At 38.7% G+C, this 20,012-nt stretch overlaps 1 protein-coding gene across 1 annotated transcript in view; it reads left to right on the top strand.

Moving 5' to 3' along the window:
• Window positions 1-20,012, top strand: part of STX8 (syntaxin 8) — a 109,107-nt gene that overhangs the window by 1,566 nt on the left and 87,529 nt on the right. The window contains exons 2-6 of the mRNA XM_085298343.1: window positions 138-268; window positions 3,921-4,015; window positions 5,794-5,904; window positions 15,779-15,903; window positions 17,513-17,605. Of these exons, the coding sequence (XP_085154469.1) occupies window positions 138-268; window positions 3,921-4,015; window positions 5,794-5,904; window positions 15,779-15,903; window positions 17,513-17,605 (555 nt within the window). The remainder of the gene's footprint in view (window positions 1-137; window positions 269-3,920; window positions 4,016-5,793; window positions 5,905-15,778; window positions 15,904-17,512; window positions 17,606-20,012) is intronic.

The following is a 20,012-nucleotide window of genomic DNA, read 5'->3' as shown; positions in this document are numbered from 1 at the left end:
AGGGGAGCTTGCCTTGCAGCTGGCTCGCTGCGGCCTCGCGGGGTTCCGGCCGCGCTTTCGGCGCGGGGAGAAGCGAAGCTGCAGTAATAAAGATTGCAGGTGGGCGAAAAGAGCCCGTGGCGCGGAGTGACGGGGAGGTGTACTTAGCCGCCTGACTCTTGTTCATAGGCTCTCGCTGTATGATTGCACTTGCCAGATTGCACAAGAGGTTGCTGAGAAAATCCAGGAGCGTAACCGGTACCAAAGGAACGGGGAAAGTACAGCAAAGGTATTGATCTTCCCAAAGTGCCTAGTTTTGAGACTGTGGATTTTTGGTTAGGTTTTACCTTTAGGTATTATGAGTGCTAGCAGCATGTTAGATTTGCAAAAAAAAAAACAACCATGCCTAAGTCCTGCATTTCCTGCCTTTCTGGGCCCCCCAAAAAAGAAGCAAGTACTGTCCTGGAAGGATAATGCTTTAGTCAGATCAAATGGTTGGGAGCAGTTTGGRAAAGGAGATGATGTTCCACAAACTATATTGGTGTGGGGAAGAGGCTGCCTGAGTTTATCCAGATGCTCTCTAGAGGCCCCTTCCAACCTCAGCCGCTCTGTGATTATTGCTGTGAGCTTGGGCACAGCTGGTTCAAAGTTACTTCAKTGGTAGGAACCTAGTACTAATAGTATGTTCTTTAAAATTCTTGTAAAGAAGACAAGAATATCATTTCTAAATTTTTGGCAGCTTTTTAATGCATGAACGTATTTTTGGATTTAACAGTAATAAAGCTTTTACATATGGAATATTGCTGGTTTTACAGAAAGGGAAGTGAGGAAAACCTTGGTAGTGTTGCGCATGCACCGCTCACTGCTCAAGGCTGTCRCTGCCAGCAACAAATTGGACATCTGAAAAGCAAAGACATGTTGTGATGCGTATGTCAGCTTCTGTGTACTCGTTTTTGTGTACATAGTGAAGAGATCCTCACCTCCYACCTCCGCAGGTCAACTTGTTTCCTTTCTGTAATGGCTGTAAAACAGGCCAAATATGAATTTTGCAACTTTTTTGTTTTTGCCAAATTTCTAACAAAGTAAAAACCAGAGTTTAGTGTGAATGAGAAGCGAACTTTAGTGCTTCCACATGTATTTCTAGGTTTGTCACCTTTTCACACTTTCTGTTTAAAAAATTAAGTAAAGTAAAAAGAAAAAAGAAGGATTCTCAAGAGGCTGCTGTCGTTAGAACTAAAAGCCTAGTCCTTTCCTTTGGAAACCATAGAAGCCTACTTGATTGCACATGAGTCATGACATTAACTTTTCTCTTGACTGCATTAAGTGGAACATGCATGCAAGTTATTCTTTTATAAGAATTACTCCTTTATATAGAGGTTGTTCTTTTGCAATAACTTGCATAACTAAAAATGAGTGATGTATTTGGTAGACTGCCTGTTACAGGAGGGCTGTCATATGATGTGAGATTCACGGATCTTCTTTGCTGGTCTCATTTCTGATAGCTTTTAAAATAAAATGCCATTTTTGAAATATTGGAGAAAACCATGTAGGCTTTTAAAAATAAGTGCTTTTAGTGCATGACTCAAAATTGGCATAAATTCAGAAGAGGTTTCAGGAGGCCCAAGTATGCATTTTTAAAGTGACCGTGGAGAAACCCTTTCTTAGCTTTAAAATTAAAAATGGAGGGAGCATTTTGAAGCAATCATTAAAGCTTCTGCTTTCAAAATGACCAGGTATTTGCAATTGTACAGATATATTCAAGCAATAGAAGACTAACCACAAAAAAAAGTTACTACTTAATTCCTTTATAATTATAGAGGACAAAGTTCTCTGCTGTGCATCATTGTTGCTTGTGATGTATTCAGAAAAAAGAAGGTTGTATTACTGTTGTTTGAAATCTTTCTTGTACCATAGGTCTTCTAGGTTATGTTTTATGGAAACATTACACAGTTGACTTATTTCTTCATAAAATCATTTGTTCCATGCTCTGTGTTTTCCAAGTGCAATTTCCGTTAATCCATTAACAGTTAAAGATGAATATTTGGCAGTGCTTGATTCTACTATAAACAAGTTTCCAACAATGAAAGAGCTGTTTTCATAACAGAAACTCATGTTGAGAAATCTGTGGCTGAGCAATCGTGTATTCTATGATTAGCAAACATTTTAACAGAGGAAAAGGTCTTTGTACAATATTTGCCTGGTAGGAAGAATGTAAACAGGTTTTTATTTTTTATAGTATTTAGCCATTAGCATGGCTAAAAAAAACTCTCCTTGGTTATTGCTAAAAAAAAAAAAAAAAAAAAAAAAAAAAAGGAAAAAAAAAAAAAAAAAAAAAAAGGAAACCTGTAGGGAAAGATTTCCAGCTAGCGCTCACCATCCGTGAACTCTACTCTATTGAGCTATCTTAAAACTTCCATTGGTTTGATTTTTTTTTTCCCTGCATTTTAACGGAAGTGAAATCTTTTGTTACAGCAACACGATTTCTGGCCAGAGCAGCGGAGGGAACCTGTTTGCTAAATGACTGTCTCGGATGCATGTATCTTTTGTGTTACTTTGCTATACTGGGTTTATTAAATGCAATGTTCTCTAACTGAACATGAGTGCAGGACACGTATATACGAAATGAAAAGACCTTTTATTATGCTTAGCTAGAGGGCATGCAATGGGTTGAACTTCCCTAATAGCATTTTAACCCCATCATGGCTTTGAAAATGTTACTTTAGTGTTTGGCTGGTCTCTGCTCTGGCTGTGTGCTTAAGCAGGGTTGCATCTCTTTCTGTCACTGTATCTAGTAGCGCTCAATTGTAGGAGAACATGTCTCATTGATTTAAACTTTTGATGCTACCAGATGTTTTTTCTGTTTTTTTAGTTTATTTTTTATTTAATTTTATTTTTTTTAGCATTCCATCCAACTCCATGCAAATATCAAATACAATTTAACTGAAGGGCAAGATGCTTGCAGCAGGGTGACTGTTCAGTAAGACTTTGCTGTCTGGCTGCTGCTTCTGTGTTTTCAGGAGCAGAGGAGTGAGAGTCAAAGCAAATATTCCTTCTTTCTTACTGTTTAATTACTTGGGACACCTGAGGTTTTTAATCATTATAACCCACAGCATGGCTAATATCTTGTTTACAAGAAGCACATAAAATCCCAGTTAGGATGACTTGCATAGTCAATTGCTTTTATAAGGTGTTTTTTGTAGTGTGTGCTAGATAACAGGAATGGAAAGGAATTTAAGGAAAAAGCGACATAGAGGATAATGTCATCTTGATTTGGGAAAGAGTGGGAGAAAGAGGAAGAGAATTCCCACAGACCTCAGGCATGCTTGGAGCAGAAAAGAATGTGCATAGCTTAACTATGCTTTTAGTAAGACCAGACCCATGTAAACTTTGTGCTGCTCAGCTGCAAGAAGAGGTGGAGTGTTGTAGATGGTATTGAAAGAAAAAATAAATAAACCTGAATTTCTTGTGAATCTTTAAAGTGTAGAAACGTTCAGTGGAGGTTTGAACCTGTAACAACCACCCCTGTAATCATGGGACCTGGGAAAGAAAGCTAGTAGCAGAAAAAACTGACGCCTGTATTTGTATTAAAGATCAGAGGAAAGAACTGGAAAACTACCTGGAAAATATAAAACTGTGCTGAAATATTTTGCCCAAATAAAGGAATCTGTTTATAAAGACTTGAAAGAAAGCTCTCCATATTAAACAGCATTAACGCGTTAGAATTGTGTTTGTGAAACCAGTACTATTTAAYTATTTTGTAAGCAGTCCAGAACAGTTAACTGTGTTGTTCCCTTGGTGGCCCTGAAGCTGACTTCTCTTGGTTTAGAATGGAATCCTCCACACCAATGTAGCTGAAGTTACTACATGTAGGTGACAATATAAGCAACATGAAATTTTTATGCAAATGTAACTGACAAAAAATCTTTTCTCTTCCCCTTCAGCTCAATGTGTTAATCAGATCATCGCTGCAGAATCTCAAAGAGAAGATTGATCATCTGAAGGACTTGCTGCTTCGGGCTGTATCAACACACCAAATGTATCTGTGTAAACATTATCTCATTGACCTTTCCATATTGTAGGAGAGGGTGGAAAAATATGCTATAATTGGAAAGAAGTTTTACTGTGCATTCTGTGTAGTTGTGGCTTTTTTTTCTTTCCTTTCCTCCTCCATTTCCYCTCCTTCCCGTTTTGGAAGACTCTGTCAATAGAACTTTGTGATTGTGTTTGATATTTTTATTGCAGCTATATTATAGGAAGGGTTGGTAACCTAAACAGCTCTGGTATTGTGGGTTTGAGACTTATTTTGGTTACATGCTTGTCACAGAAGCTTAATAAAATGGTCTGGCTAATCTCAGACAGAGCTGCTGTTGTCCTGCCCATGGACTGTGCTGGCACTGGTGATTGAGTAGCTGGCTTGGGAGCTGTCTCAGTTCACTCTTCTAGAAGAAAATGAGCTGACTTTCTTATTTTCTCTTGGCTTGTTCRCTGACTGCCAGAGTGCTAGTGCTTGCTAGTACTTGCAAGAAGGAAGGCTGAAGCCACATTAAATGGGCAGGCATGTGGCGCTTCTGATGTATACTGGCTTAAGGAGCAGAGGAACTGCATCCTCAAAGGCATCTTGGTATACTTTTAAAAGAAATTACAGGTTTTTCTTCTAGAAATATTACCCGAGGGCCTTACATGGATTTGCTGCTCTCTGTACATGCTAGGTTAGTCAGGCCTAAGGACTCTGCGAGAAGCATGTCCATCTCCCTATAGAGAGGTATCCAGCAGCAAACTGATTTAATGAATGGATGATTACTTTCAAGCTTATTGTAGCAGAAATCTTTTCTAAGCTTAAACCTTCTGAATGCTCTGCTGAGGACATCGGGTAAAACTTCCCTTTCAAGTAAATGCCTTAGAGCAAATGAATGCTACTGCTATATTAGAAAACATACACAAATCAGTATGGCTGTTACATAATCTTCTTAAAAGTACTAGGAAGAGGATAGTCTTTCAAAATGTCTGTCACTGAGATTAATTGAAAAAGCGAACACATCTGCCACTGTCAAAGTGACAGTACTCCAGAACTACTTGTCTTCCTGAGACACTGAATGGGTTTTTTTTTCCCTTCTGCTTCAGCTGCTACAAAGGAATCCTGATGATAAACTATAGATGGGAACATGCTTGAAGTAAATTTTTSGTTGCTTTCTCATCACCTTTGCTGAGAACTACTGCATGGTCTGTGTAATGAGCCTCAGTTCCAGTGAAATAAGATGTGAAGTACCCTGCTGATATCAACAGCTCCATCCTGCTTTGGGGCAGCGTGGTTTATATCATAGTAATAGTTATAAGCCTGTGCAGGATAGAGCTCTTTTAAGAAAACTCATTCCTTCCGTAAGCTTAACCCATGCACTAGTATTGTACGTTGTCGGTGTTATAGAATAGATCATCTGCGTAGTAGTTTTTAGTACTACATGAAAGAATTATCGTGTTGGATTAGGTGGTTACTATTTTGAATTCTTGCACTCATTTAGTAGTATATACTGTCCCAGTTTTCTCATTAGTTTGAGATCATGAAGATCACTGTTTATGAAACCTTTTTCCAAACTGTAGAAACATGTTTAGAATATTAAGGATATTATTAAGAATAATATTAATATTAAGGATGTATATATTAATATTAAGAATATTATTATTATATTAGGTATTGTATCCTTTTCTTGAATTAAAATAATGATTCTGGTTATCTTGATGACCAGATCTGACTTTTTTTAAGAATACAAAATAATTAAAGTCTATTTTTAAGTTTGGACCTTAACCAAGTGCCACCAGCACACAGCTGGAGGGGGACAGGAGACAGAACTTGGTGGACGACCTTCTCACACGACAGAGGCAACTTCAGGCATCTTACAAGAATGAAGGCACAGAACCAGATGTGATAAGGTATTACACTGTCACTTTAAATGAACGGTGTGATTTGTGCTTTGAATATACCTGAAGATAATGCTGAATGCGTCCATATAATTCATATACCTCTGCATACAGCAAAGTGCCATTTTATTCTTTTAGAAATCTTGTGCCTTTTTTAATGACAACATCATACATATCCTCCAAGGCTGGAGAAGACACAAAGGAATGGAGAGTTGCTTGAAAGTGGTAATGGTTGACTTTGTGATCTAGTAGAGTCTACTCCTGAATCAGACTAATGGGTTTTTGTTAACAGTTAATAGCCTAAATGTTGTCCTCTCTTCATGCAGTTCCTTCTTACATGGTCCCTTTCTAACTCCTTCAGAGTTGCATTTGTCATCTCATATTTGTTTTTAGAAGTAATCCATCCCTGTTGGTCTCTAATGAATTAGAAAGAAAGAGAGATCTGTTCCTTGAAGTGTGAGATTCAAACCTCTTGCCCAAGTTACTTTAATAAATTGTAAGCAGTCCTTAAGTTGGATGTAGTGGGAGTCACAGAGGTGTGGTATCCACCACATCCAAGCACCTTAAGCATAAGTTTTTAAAGTAATAAAGAGCTGTTTATAAGATGCCTTGTAATATAGATGTTACTAGTGATTTGTCAACAGCCTTTTGAAATTTATCCATTTCCAGTTAAATCAGTACTGGAYTTTTCCTAGGGAATTCTCTTTGTGGGCATTTGCTACCTTTGGCATACCTCTGAATTTTAGGTAGCTTTAGTTTCTCCATAAGCATGTATGCAACTTTCTAAGAAAATCCTTGCAGGTACTTCACATCTAAGAGCTTTTATGTCTGTCTTAGATACCAAGTTAAAAATGCTTGTTTGGTGAGCAGCAGAACTGAGTGACTCCTGTGGATTTATTAAACTTCTGTTTTCTTTTCCAACTTAAATAGTATAATTCAGGTTCCCTTCTGTTTCTCTGCTTTCACCTCTGTGTTCCCAGTGTTATTCCCACTGGTCAAGAAAAAGCGTGTTCTGGGTTCAGCCTGGAGCTATACAACATGCTGGGCAGGCAGATAGTCTGAAGGCTGAGTTCTGCTAACTAGGCCCTGTCTTTTTTGCCTCTTCATTTCCATCGTGAAAGTTGGTTTTCTCTGAGACTTGTTTTTCTATCAGGCTTGTTTAAAGTGACCAATGAGTTAGTTACTAGGGAGGAAGAAGAGAAAAAGGGTAGCAGTAAATAAGCTTTATTCCTAGCTGACAACAAAATGAAGCTGTTTTCTTTCTCTGCAAGCAAACAGATGGTAGATTTGCCATCTTAGAGTAGGATTAGGGCTGTGATACTTCAGAATTGAAATGATAYATGTCTAGGAACAGCTTCAGAAGCATCCTCATGATTCGCTGGCTGATGCACTGTGATCTCTATTACCAACATTCATGCAAAGAGTTAAAAGTGCTACTACAGAAGAGTCTGACTTACCTGTACTCTGACCCTCGGTAGGTCACTAAATACTGTTGTACTTAAGAGAGTTAACGTTTTGGCTAAATTCCAGTGCAGATAATTGCATTTACTCTCCCTAACTTTTCCATTGCAGATTCTGTTAATCTTCTGTCCTTCAAAATGGTGCAGAAGAGAGGGGGAGCTGCAGCCTCTGGGTCATTGCAGAGCTCCTTGTATTTCCATAGTCAGTGAAACTGCTCTTGACTGTACCTGGAATTGGTAAAATTCTGATTTAAAAGCACTTGTGAGTGCATGTGCACATGTGCACTTTTTCTCTCTCTCTCTCTCTCTCTCTCTCTGGTGAATGTATTTCTCTAGAAAATTGTGCATGCATGTGTATATATACATATCCATACGTGTGTGTGTGTATATACATACATATACAAACAAACATATCAAGTTAAAGTGCACGGGCCCAAATAACTCATACATATATAAAGATATGTGGAAGATTTTAACACAACAAGCACAGACACGGACATCTTAAGCAGGTTGTGGGTCACATCAGGGGTTGCGCTCTGCCCTGTAAGCCATGCACGCTGCTGCATGTGTGGTCTGGGTCATAGGATGTGACTGAGCAGAGCTTCCTYGCCTGATTTGCGGTATAGCAAGAGCTGGTGCAGAAGCATATAACTGTGCTTCTGCAACAAAGTCACATGGTAGAAATGTGTTCCAGTTTCTAATTTGTACTTCTAAATGGCAGGCATTTTTAAATGCGCTATTTTTGTTGGACCATTTTGGTAGGGATTATACAGCTTTGTATTTTATACATGTACATGCAAAGTTACCTGTATGAAGGAGAGTGTGAGAACCCTTTTGGGAAGGTTTACAGTGCATCGGCCCTAATCTTAGGACAGAACAAACCTTCATTCACTTATAAAACTCTTACGCTTTTGAGGAAAAAAGTGAGCCTGTTTCTTATGTGCTCTGAGAACCAGTCCCTTTTAAGACACRTGTGCTTGAAAAAGGCAGAGATGGTTTTCCTGCTTTGGCAGGGTAAAAAACAGCTATTGATGAAAGTGGTGTTACTGTTAAAAATAAGATTTTTTACCTAGCCTTTTTACTTTCTGCATTTTGGAGCAGATATAGGATTAGCTCAAAGTCACACTGATAATTTTCTATACTGTTTTGTATCTTTTTCCAGCAAAAAGTGTGTGGTCATATTTTACCAAGATCTCTTCAGTAAGATGGTAGAGAGAGATTGGGATAGGGACAGTACATCTCTTTTTGCTGGTGGCATATTGGATCTGTCAGAGCTGCAGCCTACTCGGCTGATAAGTTGTTTCTACTTRCTTTTGTTCTCCAGTGGGGTATCTGATACAGCCAGAGCAAATATTTCCCCTTGCAGTTCATAATCTTTGAGTAACTGAATATTGTCAATGCAACACCCACTATAGACTTGTATCTAATCCATTAATTGTTTTATGGTTTTGGCATTTTCTGGAATGYAGTGTAAATCCAGTTAACCTATTAAAGTGCTCGCTTTTACATCTATCACTGAGTGACCTGAAACATGTAAAATAGCAAGTAGGCAAAATTTCTCGAGAGACTGATGATGTGAGAAGACTCTTAYGTTACCTGCTCTAGTCAGTGCATAAACTAATCTAATCTTCTGAAATGTGGCCATGCAATAAGAGTACTCCATCTATGGTTTAGCARGACGGTGTTGGCATGTGACTACTGTGGGACCGGCAGAAGCAAGGATTTAGCCTAGAGTTGCCCTGACATGGAGGAGCTGAGGCAGAAGGGAGGAAAATATCAAAATCCAATGATAATTTCAAGCTCATTAGAAATGATCAGGGAAAACAGTATTTTCCAACCCAAGATAACATCGGAGATGTTTCAGGCYAAGGCCTGAAAGTTGGGCCAGAAAGCTAAATCCGTGTTTCTTGCTTGAAACTGGCCTTTATGGATGTCAGTAAGGAAGGAGTTCACGTCTTTGCTGCCTGCCGTTTTGTTTGTAAGGACAGAAGACAACAGTTTCTGGTATGGTTTGTACAGCACTAGGTTTCTCTAGAATTATTGCAGATTTCTGGAACAACCTGCTTTGGAATTTAGTAGATTGCAAAGACCACTTTTCAGTGTGTCTGAAGTCTGAAAGTCAGATTTACCCACTGCACAGAAAAGTCAGCACATGATGTTTGATTAAGTTCTAGCAGTGACACTTTTCTCTCTTTCTGTATTGGTTTTCTGTATCTAATCCACCTCTGATGTGACAGCACAAATTTTCAGAAGTCTTTTTCTTTCCAGCAGTCATTCCTTTCATTAACCTTCTTGCACCACTGATCACATATTTATTGTCCTCATGGCCTATAATTGTGAAGGTTTCACTAGAATTAATCTTCGTTTATATTTGGTCACCATTCAGTGAGTTTTACATCCTTTGAAAACTGCTGTAAAGCTATTTCTGATTGTGAAGTACAGTTGCCTTAATGCTCTTAATATTTATCCTAAGTGACAACTTGGGCCAGAACACAGGGCAAGACACTACATTACTTTAGTATAGCATTAGTTTACCTTCCGGCGTTGTCGGACTTAATTAAGATGCAACTGGAATTTTCCAGGGGAAAGATTGTGCTGTTTACATGACTCTGAATAGAGTCACTTAAATTTTCTTTAATTGGTTTTCAATAGGTAATTACAGTATCTTCTCTCCTCGTTTCTCCTTGTAAAGAGATCTATGCGTTTTATGTAACACAGAYGTTAATGGAGCAGAGGTCCCAGTTCTTCATACCATTTGAAAGGGAAAAGTAGAAAAAGCAACTGGAAATACTGACTTTCTGAAATCACACATGATATCAGGCTTTTGTGAGTCTTTAAACCTTTGCAGAGGCAAATAAATTGAGAGTCTCTCTCCTTTCAGACTGGATTGTCAATATGTAGATATACATGTAGATCGCTAGTGAATAAGTAAATTCTGTGTACTTTGACATGCTTTCCTTAACTTCTCTTTTTGTTCCACAAAACACAGAGAAAAGCTATTAATAGCTGTGGGACACAAAACACCTCAAGTAATAAGCATCTTAGCTATCTTTTAGAAGTATCCATATTCTGTTTTTAAACAGAATAAATGCTAACCCACACTTAAATACTTTTCTATTAGATGTAATCCAAATAGGCATTTGGATGCCTGACTTAAAGCAATAAGCCATTAGGTGCTTAAATACTTTTGTTAACCTGGTTCTTGTTTATGGAGGAGCAAATGCTCTCTGGAAAAAAAAAAAAAAAAAAAAAAAAAGGAGGCTGAAAATACTGAAGTTTTTAGGTGCCTTTAAAACACTCTTTGCTTCCCTACCTTACCAGCAGTTATTGCTAGAAACGTTCCTAGCTGCAGTGTTCTAATACCAGATGTGATTAGCGTTGTGGCTAGAAGATCGACARCAATAGCTTCTAATAAGGCTGCAAGAAGAGGTAGGTTGTCCATCCAGAAGCCCGTGCTTGAGAATGTCTGAGGTGTGAGTCATAGGGTCAAATCTAGGGCCTGGGGCAGGATTTCCAGGCTTAGTGCGTCTTTGGCTGTGTAGTGAGGAGACAGTGTGGTTGTGATTGGCTCAACACCCTCCTTGCATCTACTAAGTTGTGTCTGTGTATTTAGACCATCTCATACCATCTTCATAACACTTCATCTAGGAGCCCTCTGTAGGTTATATAGCGTCCGTAGACAGGAGCGTACTGTCACGCAAGCAGCTTTCGGCAGTGTACAGTGACCTTCCAGTTTACTGCAATAGCTGAAACTGTGCTCACCTGAAATTTAAGGGAGGTTTCAGGATGGTGGTGGAGTCTTTACTCGCTTTGATCTGTGTTTAAGAGGCAAGTTTGCATCTCTCTTCTTTTAGAATATACTATAGGTTCTCTGATCACCTCTCTGAAGTGAGGACTGTGGTTGTGGGAAAATTGTATATACTTACATTGTAAGGAACAGCAAAGATCCAGAATTTAAACACAATAGAGAAAAGTAAGTCAACCCCCTTAATTTTTAGGCTTTTTGCTTCAGATTGTGCCTGCATGCTTGTTATTAATGATTAATGCTCATTGGCCTCAGGAAAAAATGTCAGTAGGAGGGCAGTTTTCAAGGCTGAACTACTTRCTTTATGTTTTACCTCCTCATTTTGCTCAAAATTACTAGGAAGTTTCTTGCCTAAAATTGTTCTTGTATCCAGCACTGTTACCATATTACTTTGGTAAGGTCTTACTGAATCCTAATAAAATGTGCTGTGTCTGTAATGGGAATAAATGCCAAGTGTGCTGTGCTTAGAGGCTAATGTTCTTTTTTTATGTTGTGGTCGGAGAGATTTGAACCACTATTCAGGGAGCAGAGGCTTAGGCGTGAACTTAGTACTACGCCTTGTCCCTACAGTAGCTGTAGATCACTCTGAGAGCAGAACAAATGGGGTCTCACAAGAGTTAGGTTTGTCTTCTCGTCCTTTCCTCTGGATGTGATTGCATAATATGTAATTTCTTTTTATAAAGAATTCTCCTTTCCTTTATAATTCTCTCATTCCTGAGGACAGCAAGTGGACTGTAGGGTGAGTCTTTGTTTTAATGTAGATTCTGTGAACCATTTAATAATATCTTTAGTATTGTGCTTCGCCCAGCCTTATGTAAGAAAGTAAGGGATGACACAGAAAGATGATGATACTATTTAATATCCAAATAAGTAGTTATTGCTCTGAAAGAAATGTTTATTGWAGTGTGTATTTTGGGTTTTGCATAGAAAAGTGAGGCTGCCATGAAGCAAAACGTGAGTGTAAACACTGTTACCAAGATAACCTCTCTGGAGACACTGTGGTGTAGGAGTACCTTCTGTATATAGTTTATTGCTACAGCTGCACCATCCAGACTCTCAGCTCTTTGAGTGGACTTGCTTCCAATATAAGTGTGCTGATACAACTGTGCAAACATATTTCTAGYGTGTTGCTTGCTTTGTGCTGAATGTCGACAGGCAAGAGCTGTCCTGTGTAAGCACAAGGTAATTGCAGWGCTGCTTGTTTGCAGTGGAAGTGTGGAAGCTGCTCTGTCTGTCTTGTGAGCAGGAATCAGGGGGCCTGCACGTGGTACGGAGTGGCTGATGCGGTGTAAATCTGCTGTCTAGCATACCGTGCGGTAACTTGTGTGTGTAGCTCATCTGTAGTTTRCCTTCACTAAAACCAGCAGGACTAGATAACTGAGCCACAGATGAATGGCATCAAGARCAACATAGCATTTTTTCTGAATGCAAGATGTGTGCTTTCTTAGTTCTTGTGTTGGTGGAGCGAGGAAAATGGCCTGCCAGCTCCGAGGAGTGTTGTCTTTTTCTCTAGGCCTCACATCAGGAATGCTTCTAGTGGGAAGTCTCCACACCTGGGAAGGTACCTGGTRGGCTCGTGGAAGCTCTTGTGCTCATGTGCTTTCTTCTGGTTTTGAGGGAAGAGAGCGCTTTGTATGGTAAAATAATATTCGTTGTTTTATTTACTGGTTCAGAGCTTCCTAAAATCCTTTGCCTGCCGGTGTGAGCAATTAAATCATAAGTGAGAGAATACCTCCATTTCTGCGCTACTTACTGCCTTGGAGATTGACCTGTGAAGTTAAGATGAGGTGCTCCAAGCACTTCAAAGAAACCTACTGTATAACTGTATCGTTAAGGGAATGTTCAAGTGATCAGGCAACCAGTTGTCATATGACCCAGGTTTTGTTTAAGATTCAGTCTTGCTGATCATTCTTCTAAAGCTATAAGCCTTGATGTGTGGCCTTGGTCTAAAGTAAGCACTGGTTGACTAATCTAAGTTACTTGGGAAGTTTTATAAGAATTATCAGTGAAACAATGCCTTCGAAAAGATAAGCCTTTACTTGTTAAGCAATGACATAGCTCCCTGATTTTAAACCCCATCATCTTTTATACTTGGGCACACTGCTAAGCCCTGTAATTAGTTAAATCTGCTCCTATAATCAAAAGCTATCCGCACACTCCACTGCTCTGTGACGGATTCAAAGATTTACGTGATTAACTTGGCGGAGGCAGTGGGTGGCTAATTGGATAAGCTTTAATCTTCACACCACCAAAGCGAAACATGGTAAGATCAGAGGAAGTAGGAAGTTATGCTGTGTTGTGTGGGAAGGTAGTTACCAAACATGTCAAAAAGATTATTGTAACAAGCAGACCAGTTGTCATGACCCAACCTAGAAGAATAGGGCAGGTTATTAAGAGAGAGGGAATGGGGCAAATTATCTCAAATTTGCTTGCCTTGGCTTTTTTAAAGGCAGAAATAGTTAARGAGTTGCATTCTTGTTAGCTAGCAAAGAGCCTTACATTCCTTCTGCTTTATTTAAGTAATTTTGTCAAACGATGTTAACCCTAGATTTTGTGAATATTCTAAATGAACTGCTCAATTGAGTGGACTGTAATAGTCTTTATATCCTCAAAGTGTATTGCTTCCATTATGTTTAGATTTGTGAATCTGGTAGCAGTGAACATGAGACCAGAAAATATGAGAGTGTATTTAATACCCCCCAAAGCAATGAAGAAATCTAGGTAACATGTAAAATTGTGTTTCAGGATTGCAAACCTCTGTCCAATCAAACCTGATCTCCTTACTCAAGAGTATATGTACATTTTAATAGAGGTGCAAGGGGATGAAATAGAGAAATACTCCAGCTACTCCGTTTCAGATGTTGCTCATGAAAGCCAGCTGGTTGTTGGCACAGTGAAGCAGTTTGGGTTCTGCTCTTGAATAATGTTCCAACATGATTACTGTTAAAGTTAGTTTTTGTGAGTTGCAGTGAACAACTTTTGGTCCTGCAGGAACAAAGTTAATTTTCTGATCCTGACAAATCCATTACTTTGAAGGACAGGTGAACAGTTATCTTGATGTTTAAGTGGGAACAAATTAAATGTTCTTAAATTTAAGTGTCCATGAATGTAGTATGAAGTATGCAGTGCAGTGGGCACAAATAAGGGCGTACGTGTCTCTAATTTATGGACAACCCAAAGTTTCATGTGGCAGAGATATGAGATTATTTTTCAGTAGTGGTGATTCATTTCATGGCCAGGAGATGTCTCTCGTTCACCATAACTCTTTAAGAAACTCGTAGACCTGAGTTCTGGATTTTGCTTAAATACATTTGGCATAAAACTTTAGTCATTCTTCTAGAGTTCTGCAGGAAAACTATTTATAGAAAGCGTGTATTTAACCTCTCCTCTCTGTACTGATATTTGTGCCTAATTAGCTTTTTTGATATAGGGGCTTGACCACAAAATGATTTCAAGTGTATGTTTGCACCATACAGCATTTCAGTATCTATCACGAGACCTGGAGTCAATTTAATTAGAAAAAAATAAAAAGGGGGGAAATCTCAGTGTAATAAATTTATGAGAATTTTTTGAGAAATACTGAAAATGTGATCTGTTCTTATTTTGTTTGGAGAASTGTTTTGAGAAAGAGGAGGGATAAAAATGGGAATAAAATAAGGAGTTTAAGAAAACAAAGCGGAAAGCAAACGCCCTTACTTCTGTGCTGCTCTTGAGAGAGCAATCTTGTCAGAGACACCCCAAATCTAAGTTGCAGCTTTGGGTCCAAGTGGWTTGCAGTCTATCGTAAAATGTAGCAAAAGAACAATGAGAAGCTGAAAGGAGAGGACCAGAAATCTGGTACTGAGAAAAATATTTAAGTGGCATTTCATTTTACTACTTAAATTTATGTCCCTTGGACATGAAAAACATGTTTTCCATTGTAACCAGGGAAGTGTCTCTAATGCTAACAACCTTAAGTCATAATTCTTTTAGGAGAAAACCTGTAACTTGATTATTTTTACATTTAAGAGTGTGTATCTGACTTCTCGTTCACATCTATGCCAAACCAGGAAAGACGGAAGAGTATCTGTGYGACTTGCATCTCCCATTTGTGAAATGCAATTCTGACCCAACTAGAAAAGAAAAAAGAAACTGATATGCTCATCTGAGCTGTATCTGTACTAATATGTTGAACTCCTTATACTGTTGGAAGTTGTCAGGCTGTACATCAATGTTTTTAGAAGTTTGTCATGATCACAAAGCAAATGCATGAAGAATATGTGTATTTTTAGAAACCCTCTTTTCTGTATAACAACTTGGAATGCTTTGTCCTACGTGCAAACAATATGTAAAGTGAGCATATTATAAAAAGCGTCCTGTGTATTYTACCAGGTTGATTTTTCACTGCAAAATTGCTACTCTCTCTGCTTTACTGCTTCTAGGCAATGTTTTGGAACCTGCAGATTTTGTTACTGGAGATAATTAGTTTTTTTCGCTAATTTCTGCTATAATTGTGGAGAATTGCATGGAGTTAAGGCAAATACGTACAGTTCTGTCATTGTCAGATAGTCATGGAAGCACAGAGTACAAAACGGGCGAGTTTCATGTTTAAAGCTTGAAAATATAATAAATTTATTTTCAGGTCTAGCCTAATGACTGGAGGGGTTAAACGAGGTGTAACCAACCCATGGCTCCTGGAAGAATCTGAGGAAACCAGAGGGCTTGGCTTTGATGATATCAAGCAGCAGCAGCAAAGGATCATACAAGGTAAAAGAGCATTTTTATTTTACATGCCCATTGGTAAGACTCAGTGAGAATCTTTTTTAGAAAGTCAGTGCAATAAGCTGTACTAAAGTTGTATTACCTGGAGGGAGATGTCAAGTTCCAGGTGGGTTTTTTGGTATTTGAAAGAGCTCTGTTGTGCTTGCAATCTTCTTATCTAGAGGTATGTTCTTAAAGCAGCTTTTCAAAAATGTCTCCATTCCAATTGAAGTAATATTTTTTTTTTACTTTGTTTACACTATGGTAGGGGAGGAGAAACCACTGAAACAGCTAATAGATCTTGTTTCTGAATGTATAAATTTATCAGKTTTCTTTCCACTTAGGTGCAAGTAATTCAGCGATTACCTTTTGTCTCCATTTTAGTGAAGCTGAATGTGTCAGGAAGAAATGGGCTATTGCTSCTGACTGAGTAGTTCTTGGGCATAGTTTGACTTTAAACATGCAAAACCTTAGAGGACATCCTTGATTTTGACTGTGTTAGTGGTTTTGGTCTGCAGCAGAGATCTCATTAGTTGAACTGAGTTTAGTGGTATCACTACACTGCTTCAAACCAGGTAAACATTAAAGGTATTGCTGAACTGGAATTAGATAAGAATTCCCTAACTTCAGGTGTGTTGAAAAACCTCAGCCTGATCACATCAGGTGGTAGGTGAGGTAAATGGTTCKGAGTAGCTTAAGTACTGGAAGTGATCAAATGAAACGGGTCTCCAGGGAAGGCTTTCTTTAATTTGTGTGTGAAAGAATGTTTAGAGCTGTGGTCCAGGAGAATGGTGTCAACTCTACTTTGATGGTCCTGGAGCACCCTCCAGGTCCAGGGACTGGACCTTCATCTTGTTGAAGGGAAGCAGGTTCTGGCCATTCCATACAATTTTTGGCTTTCTGGCTGTAGCCACCTGGCTYCTCACACAGTCTAGCCCTGTGCAACGTTGCTGCTTTTCAGTTTTTCAAACCACTGACAATCTAGTCTACAGCATCTCTTATTCTACTTCTTTACCTGTTTGGACAAGAAGAGCTGCACTTTCTGGTAAAGGCACTTACTAAGGCCTGTGCAGGACTTGCAAGCTGGAAGAGCAGAGATTAGRTGGGTCATAGTAAAAGTGTCTGCAGAAATGATGGGAACACTTCAAACTTTAGCTGCYCTTACTATGTCCCCTGTATTTCAGGCTCTCTTCTGTGCGCTCTATCCTTTTGCAGCCTTAAAAATGTATCTGAATTCTTTGGTGTTTGCATCACCTGTTTGTCTTTTATTCATGTTAAAAGTTTCTTGGAAAATTTAAAAGGGCTAATCAGGGGTCTGTATGTCTGTGCCAGAAAATCTCCTGCATTTATGATTGAGTAATAGCTGGATGTTGRATTCTTGGATTTTTTTGGGATCCTTCAGCTAAATGTCCCAGCTAGAGCAGACAAATTAATTACTCATCATTCACATTATTTTAGTAATGCTGTTGCCATAAGAATTAATTTTCATGTTGTTTTGATGTCTTTTTCTTGATATATTTTAACTCTTTAAGCACAGACTAGATCTTCTTCTTTGCTTTTACATTCTTCATGATATGTAGCAATTTTTTTAATTGATCTTGTTTTTCTGTTGCAGAACAAGATGCTGGGCTTGATGCTCTTTCTTCAATCATATCCCGGCAAAAGCAAATGGGGCAAGAAATTGGGAATGAGCTGGATGAACAGAATGGTAAGAAAAAGATCCCCTGGATGCTCATTTTCCATCATTTTAATTTAAGATTGTGATTTTTAGTCCTTAGAGAACTGCACTGTTTTCCCCGTATAGTAGCAAGACACTACTGTACGCGTTTATGTATCAGCAACTCTTACGCATTCTATTTGTGAACTAGTTATTTTTCTTTGTTATACTGCATACCCTCTTGTATAAGTACAATGCTATATTGTATAAGTACAATGCTTAGTATATTTTAATCAGGCCTGCCTTTGAAAGAGARTGGTGATTGGTGGTTATTTGTATGTAGTTAATATTATACCGCATTTTCCAGTGATCATATGCTAACAACACGTTTTTTTTTTGGTAATCATTTATTTGTTGCTGGGTTTCATTTGAGTGTTCCTACTCTGTTTCTTTCATGATTAGCTAAATGGAAAAGACTTGAGCCAGTGATTAAAGGAGAAGCATTGTATTGTTTGCTACAGATGACTTGGATTTTGAGGATTTCATGGCATTGACTGTAGGACTGAATTAAATGCAATATTGAGATAGAAAGTACCTATTTTCTTTAAACTGAGCCAGTATCCAAATGGTGGAGTTGCTCTCACGTAAAATATGCTTTGTTACCCGCTTAATTGATCACATGACATAAACTGTCCCTAGGAGAGCAGATCCTCCAGTCTTTCTGACTTTTTCATTTCTTACAATATGGTAATAGTTCAATTAGAGCCTTGGAGTCCTGCCAGTTTTCTCCCTTGCACAAAGACTTGAGCCATATGGTTTATCCTTGGGTTGCGTTGTACTTAACCACCGAGAAGGTAAATGCCCTTTTACTTGCTAATAAATGATAGGCTTAATTCGGCTTCTTCTTGGACCTATTTTTTTTTTTTTTTATCTTGTATTTCTCCATCTGTGTGCTCTTAGTGAGGGGGTTTCCCTGTTAACCATTAGGTAACATAAAGTACTGTTTGGGAGCTCCATTCCAACTGAGAGTGAAGTAAGAGCATGGCTTGCTCATGTTTGCCTTGTGYATGTGTTCTGACTGAATTCAGGAGGAATATGAAATGTCTAAAATGTGTCTTTGTTTATTAATCTTAAGATTGTTAAGAAATGGCTTGCACAGCTGGGAGAAACTATGCGTAGTGCTCTTGTCATATTTTGATCCCCTGCCTCATACAAGCAAAGATAATTTCAATTAGAAATCTTGGTTTCATAAGTCTCTTATATAAACCATTGTTAAAAAAGTTGTATTAGTTGCTGCTTTTGCCCTAAATAGGAAACAGGTGGGAAGCATGAGTATGTTTACTAATTCTCTGTGAAACATTGGTTTCTTGTTAGGAAAATATATGATCTGTGTCCCATATCCCTCTGGTTGGGGGTGGCTTTCCCAAATCCTTACATTTTGGCGATTCTGAAGGTTGTAGGTACTGTACCGCAGCGTTTCTGTGTCACTGTACCAAGCTGCTCCTAGCAGTGAAGTCTTGAAACACCTATGAAACTGCAAATATATTCAACCCTCCTTTTAACAGAAGGTACAAATAATAATACCAGTTTTATTTGACTTGTCTTGTCTTTCAGATGATTATAAAGCCTAAAGCAAAACTCTTAATATTTTTGTGTAAGCTGTTGCATAAGCTATAGGCAGCTGCTTCTCTGAAGATGGAAACTTTCCCAAGCGCCTGGAGTAGAAGGTGGTGAGGATTACCTGCTTGTTTCCAACTGCAGACCAAATTCTGAGGGCAGAGAAAAGGCTTCATTGCCTGTCCTTCTCTCTGTCCTAGACACACACGAGTAAAACCTGCAGGTCTTGTAGAATGCTACATTTGTAGATTTTTAAGCAGTCTTAAAAAAAAAGTGAAATAGTCTGGCTTTCACAGATGGGGAGACCAAAATACTTAGCAAGTCACTYGGCTTCTCTGCCACCAGGCAAGTAAAACTTCCATGTTTTCTGATTCGCAATTTCTTTTTTTTGTGGAAGTGTTGTAGAGCCATTGGCACGCTGGAAAGCCTGACATCCCTAGTAGTATTTTCCAGTGGCTTCTTTCCCTTTACGCATCTTATTTTATGTCCTGTACTTAACTTTCTACAGACTTTTCTCAGGCATTTTGCCAATATCGTGTCACTGTACACTGCCAGAGTTGATGAGCATAACTGCCCTGTAATTTCCCCTTATTCAGAATGTCTTTCCTTCCTAGTGCAGAGTGATAATAGCATCATCTGTATTGTGGGAAGGCAGGGGAAGTTCATCTTCATTAAGTACTGCATCAGTATTTCTTTTTATTGGAGTTAAATTTTCCATCCCACTGCACACTTCTGTGGGAAGCTTGACTTCCAGTTCCTTAACCTGCTTTGGCCATTCTGACATTCTAGGACTCATCGAATAGGTGCATCAAGCTTGCAGTGGCTTGAGGGCTAGAGCTTG

Source organism: Rhea americana, unplaced genomic scaffold (assembly GCF_003343005.1).
Source record: "Rhea americana isolate MKP2758 unplaced genomic scaffold, rheAme1 scaffold_138, whole genome shotgun sequence".
NCBI lineage: Eukaryota > Metazoa > Chordata > Aves > Rheiformes > Rheidae > Rhea > Rhea americana.
The sequence above is the reverse complement of the archived record's forward strand: the minus strand, read 5'-3'. Positions and strand labels throughout refer to the sequence as shown.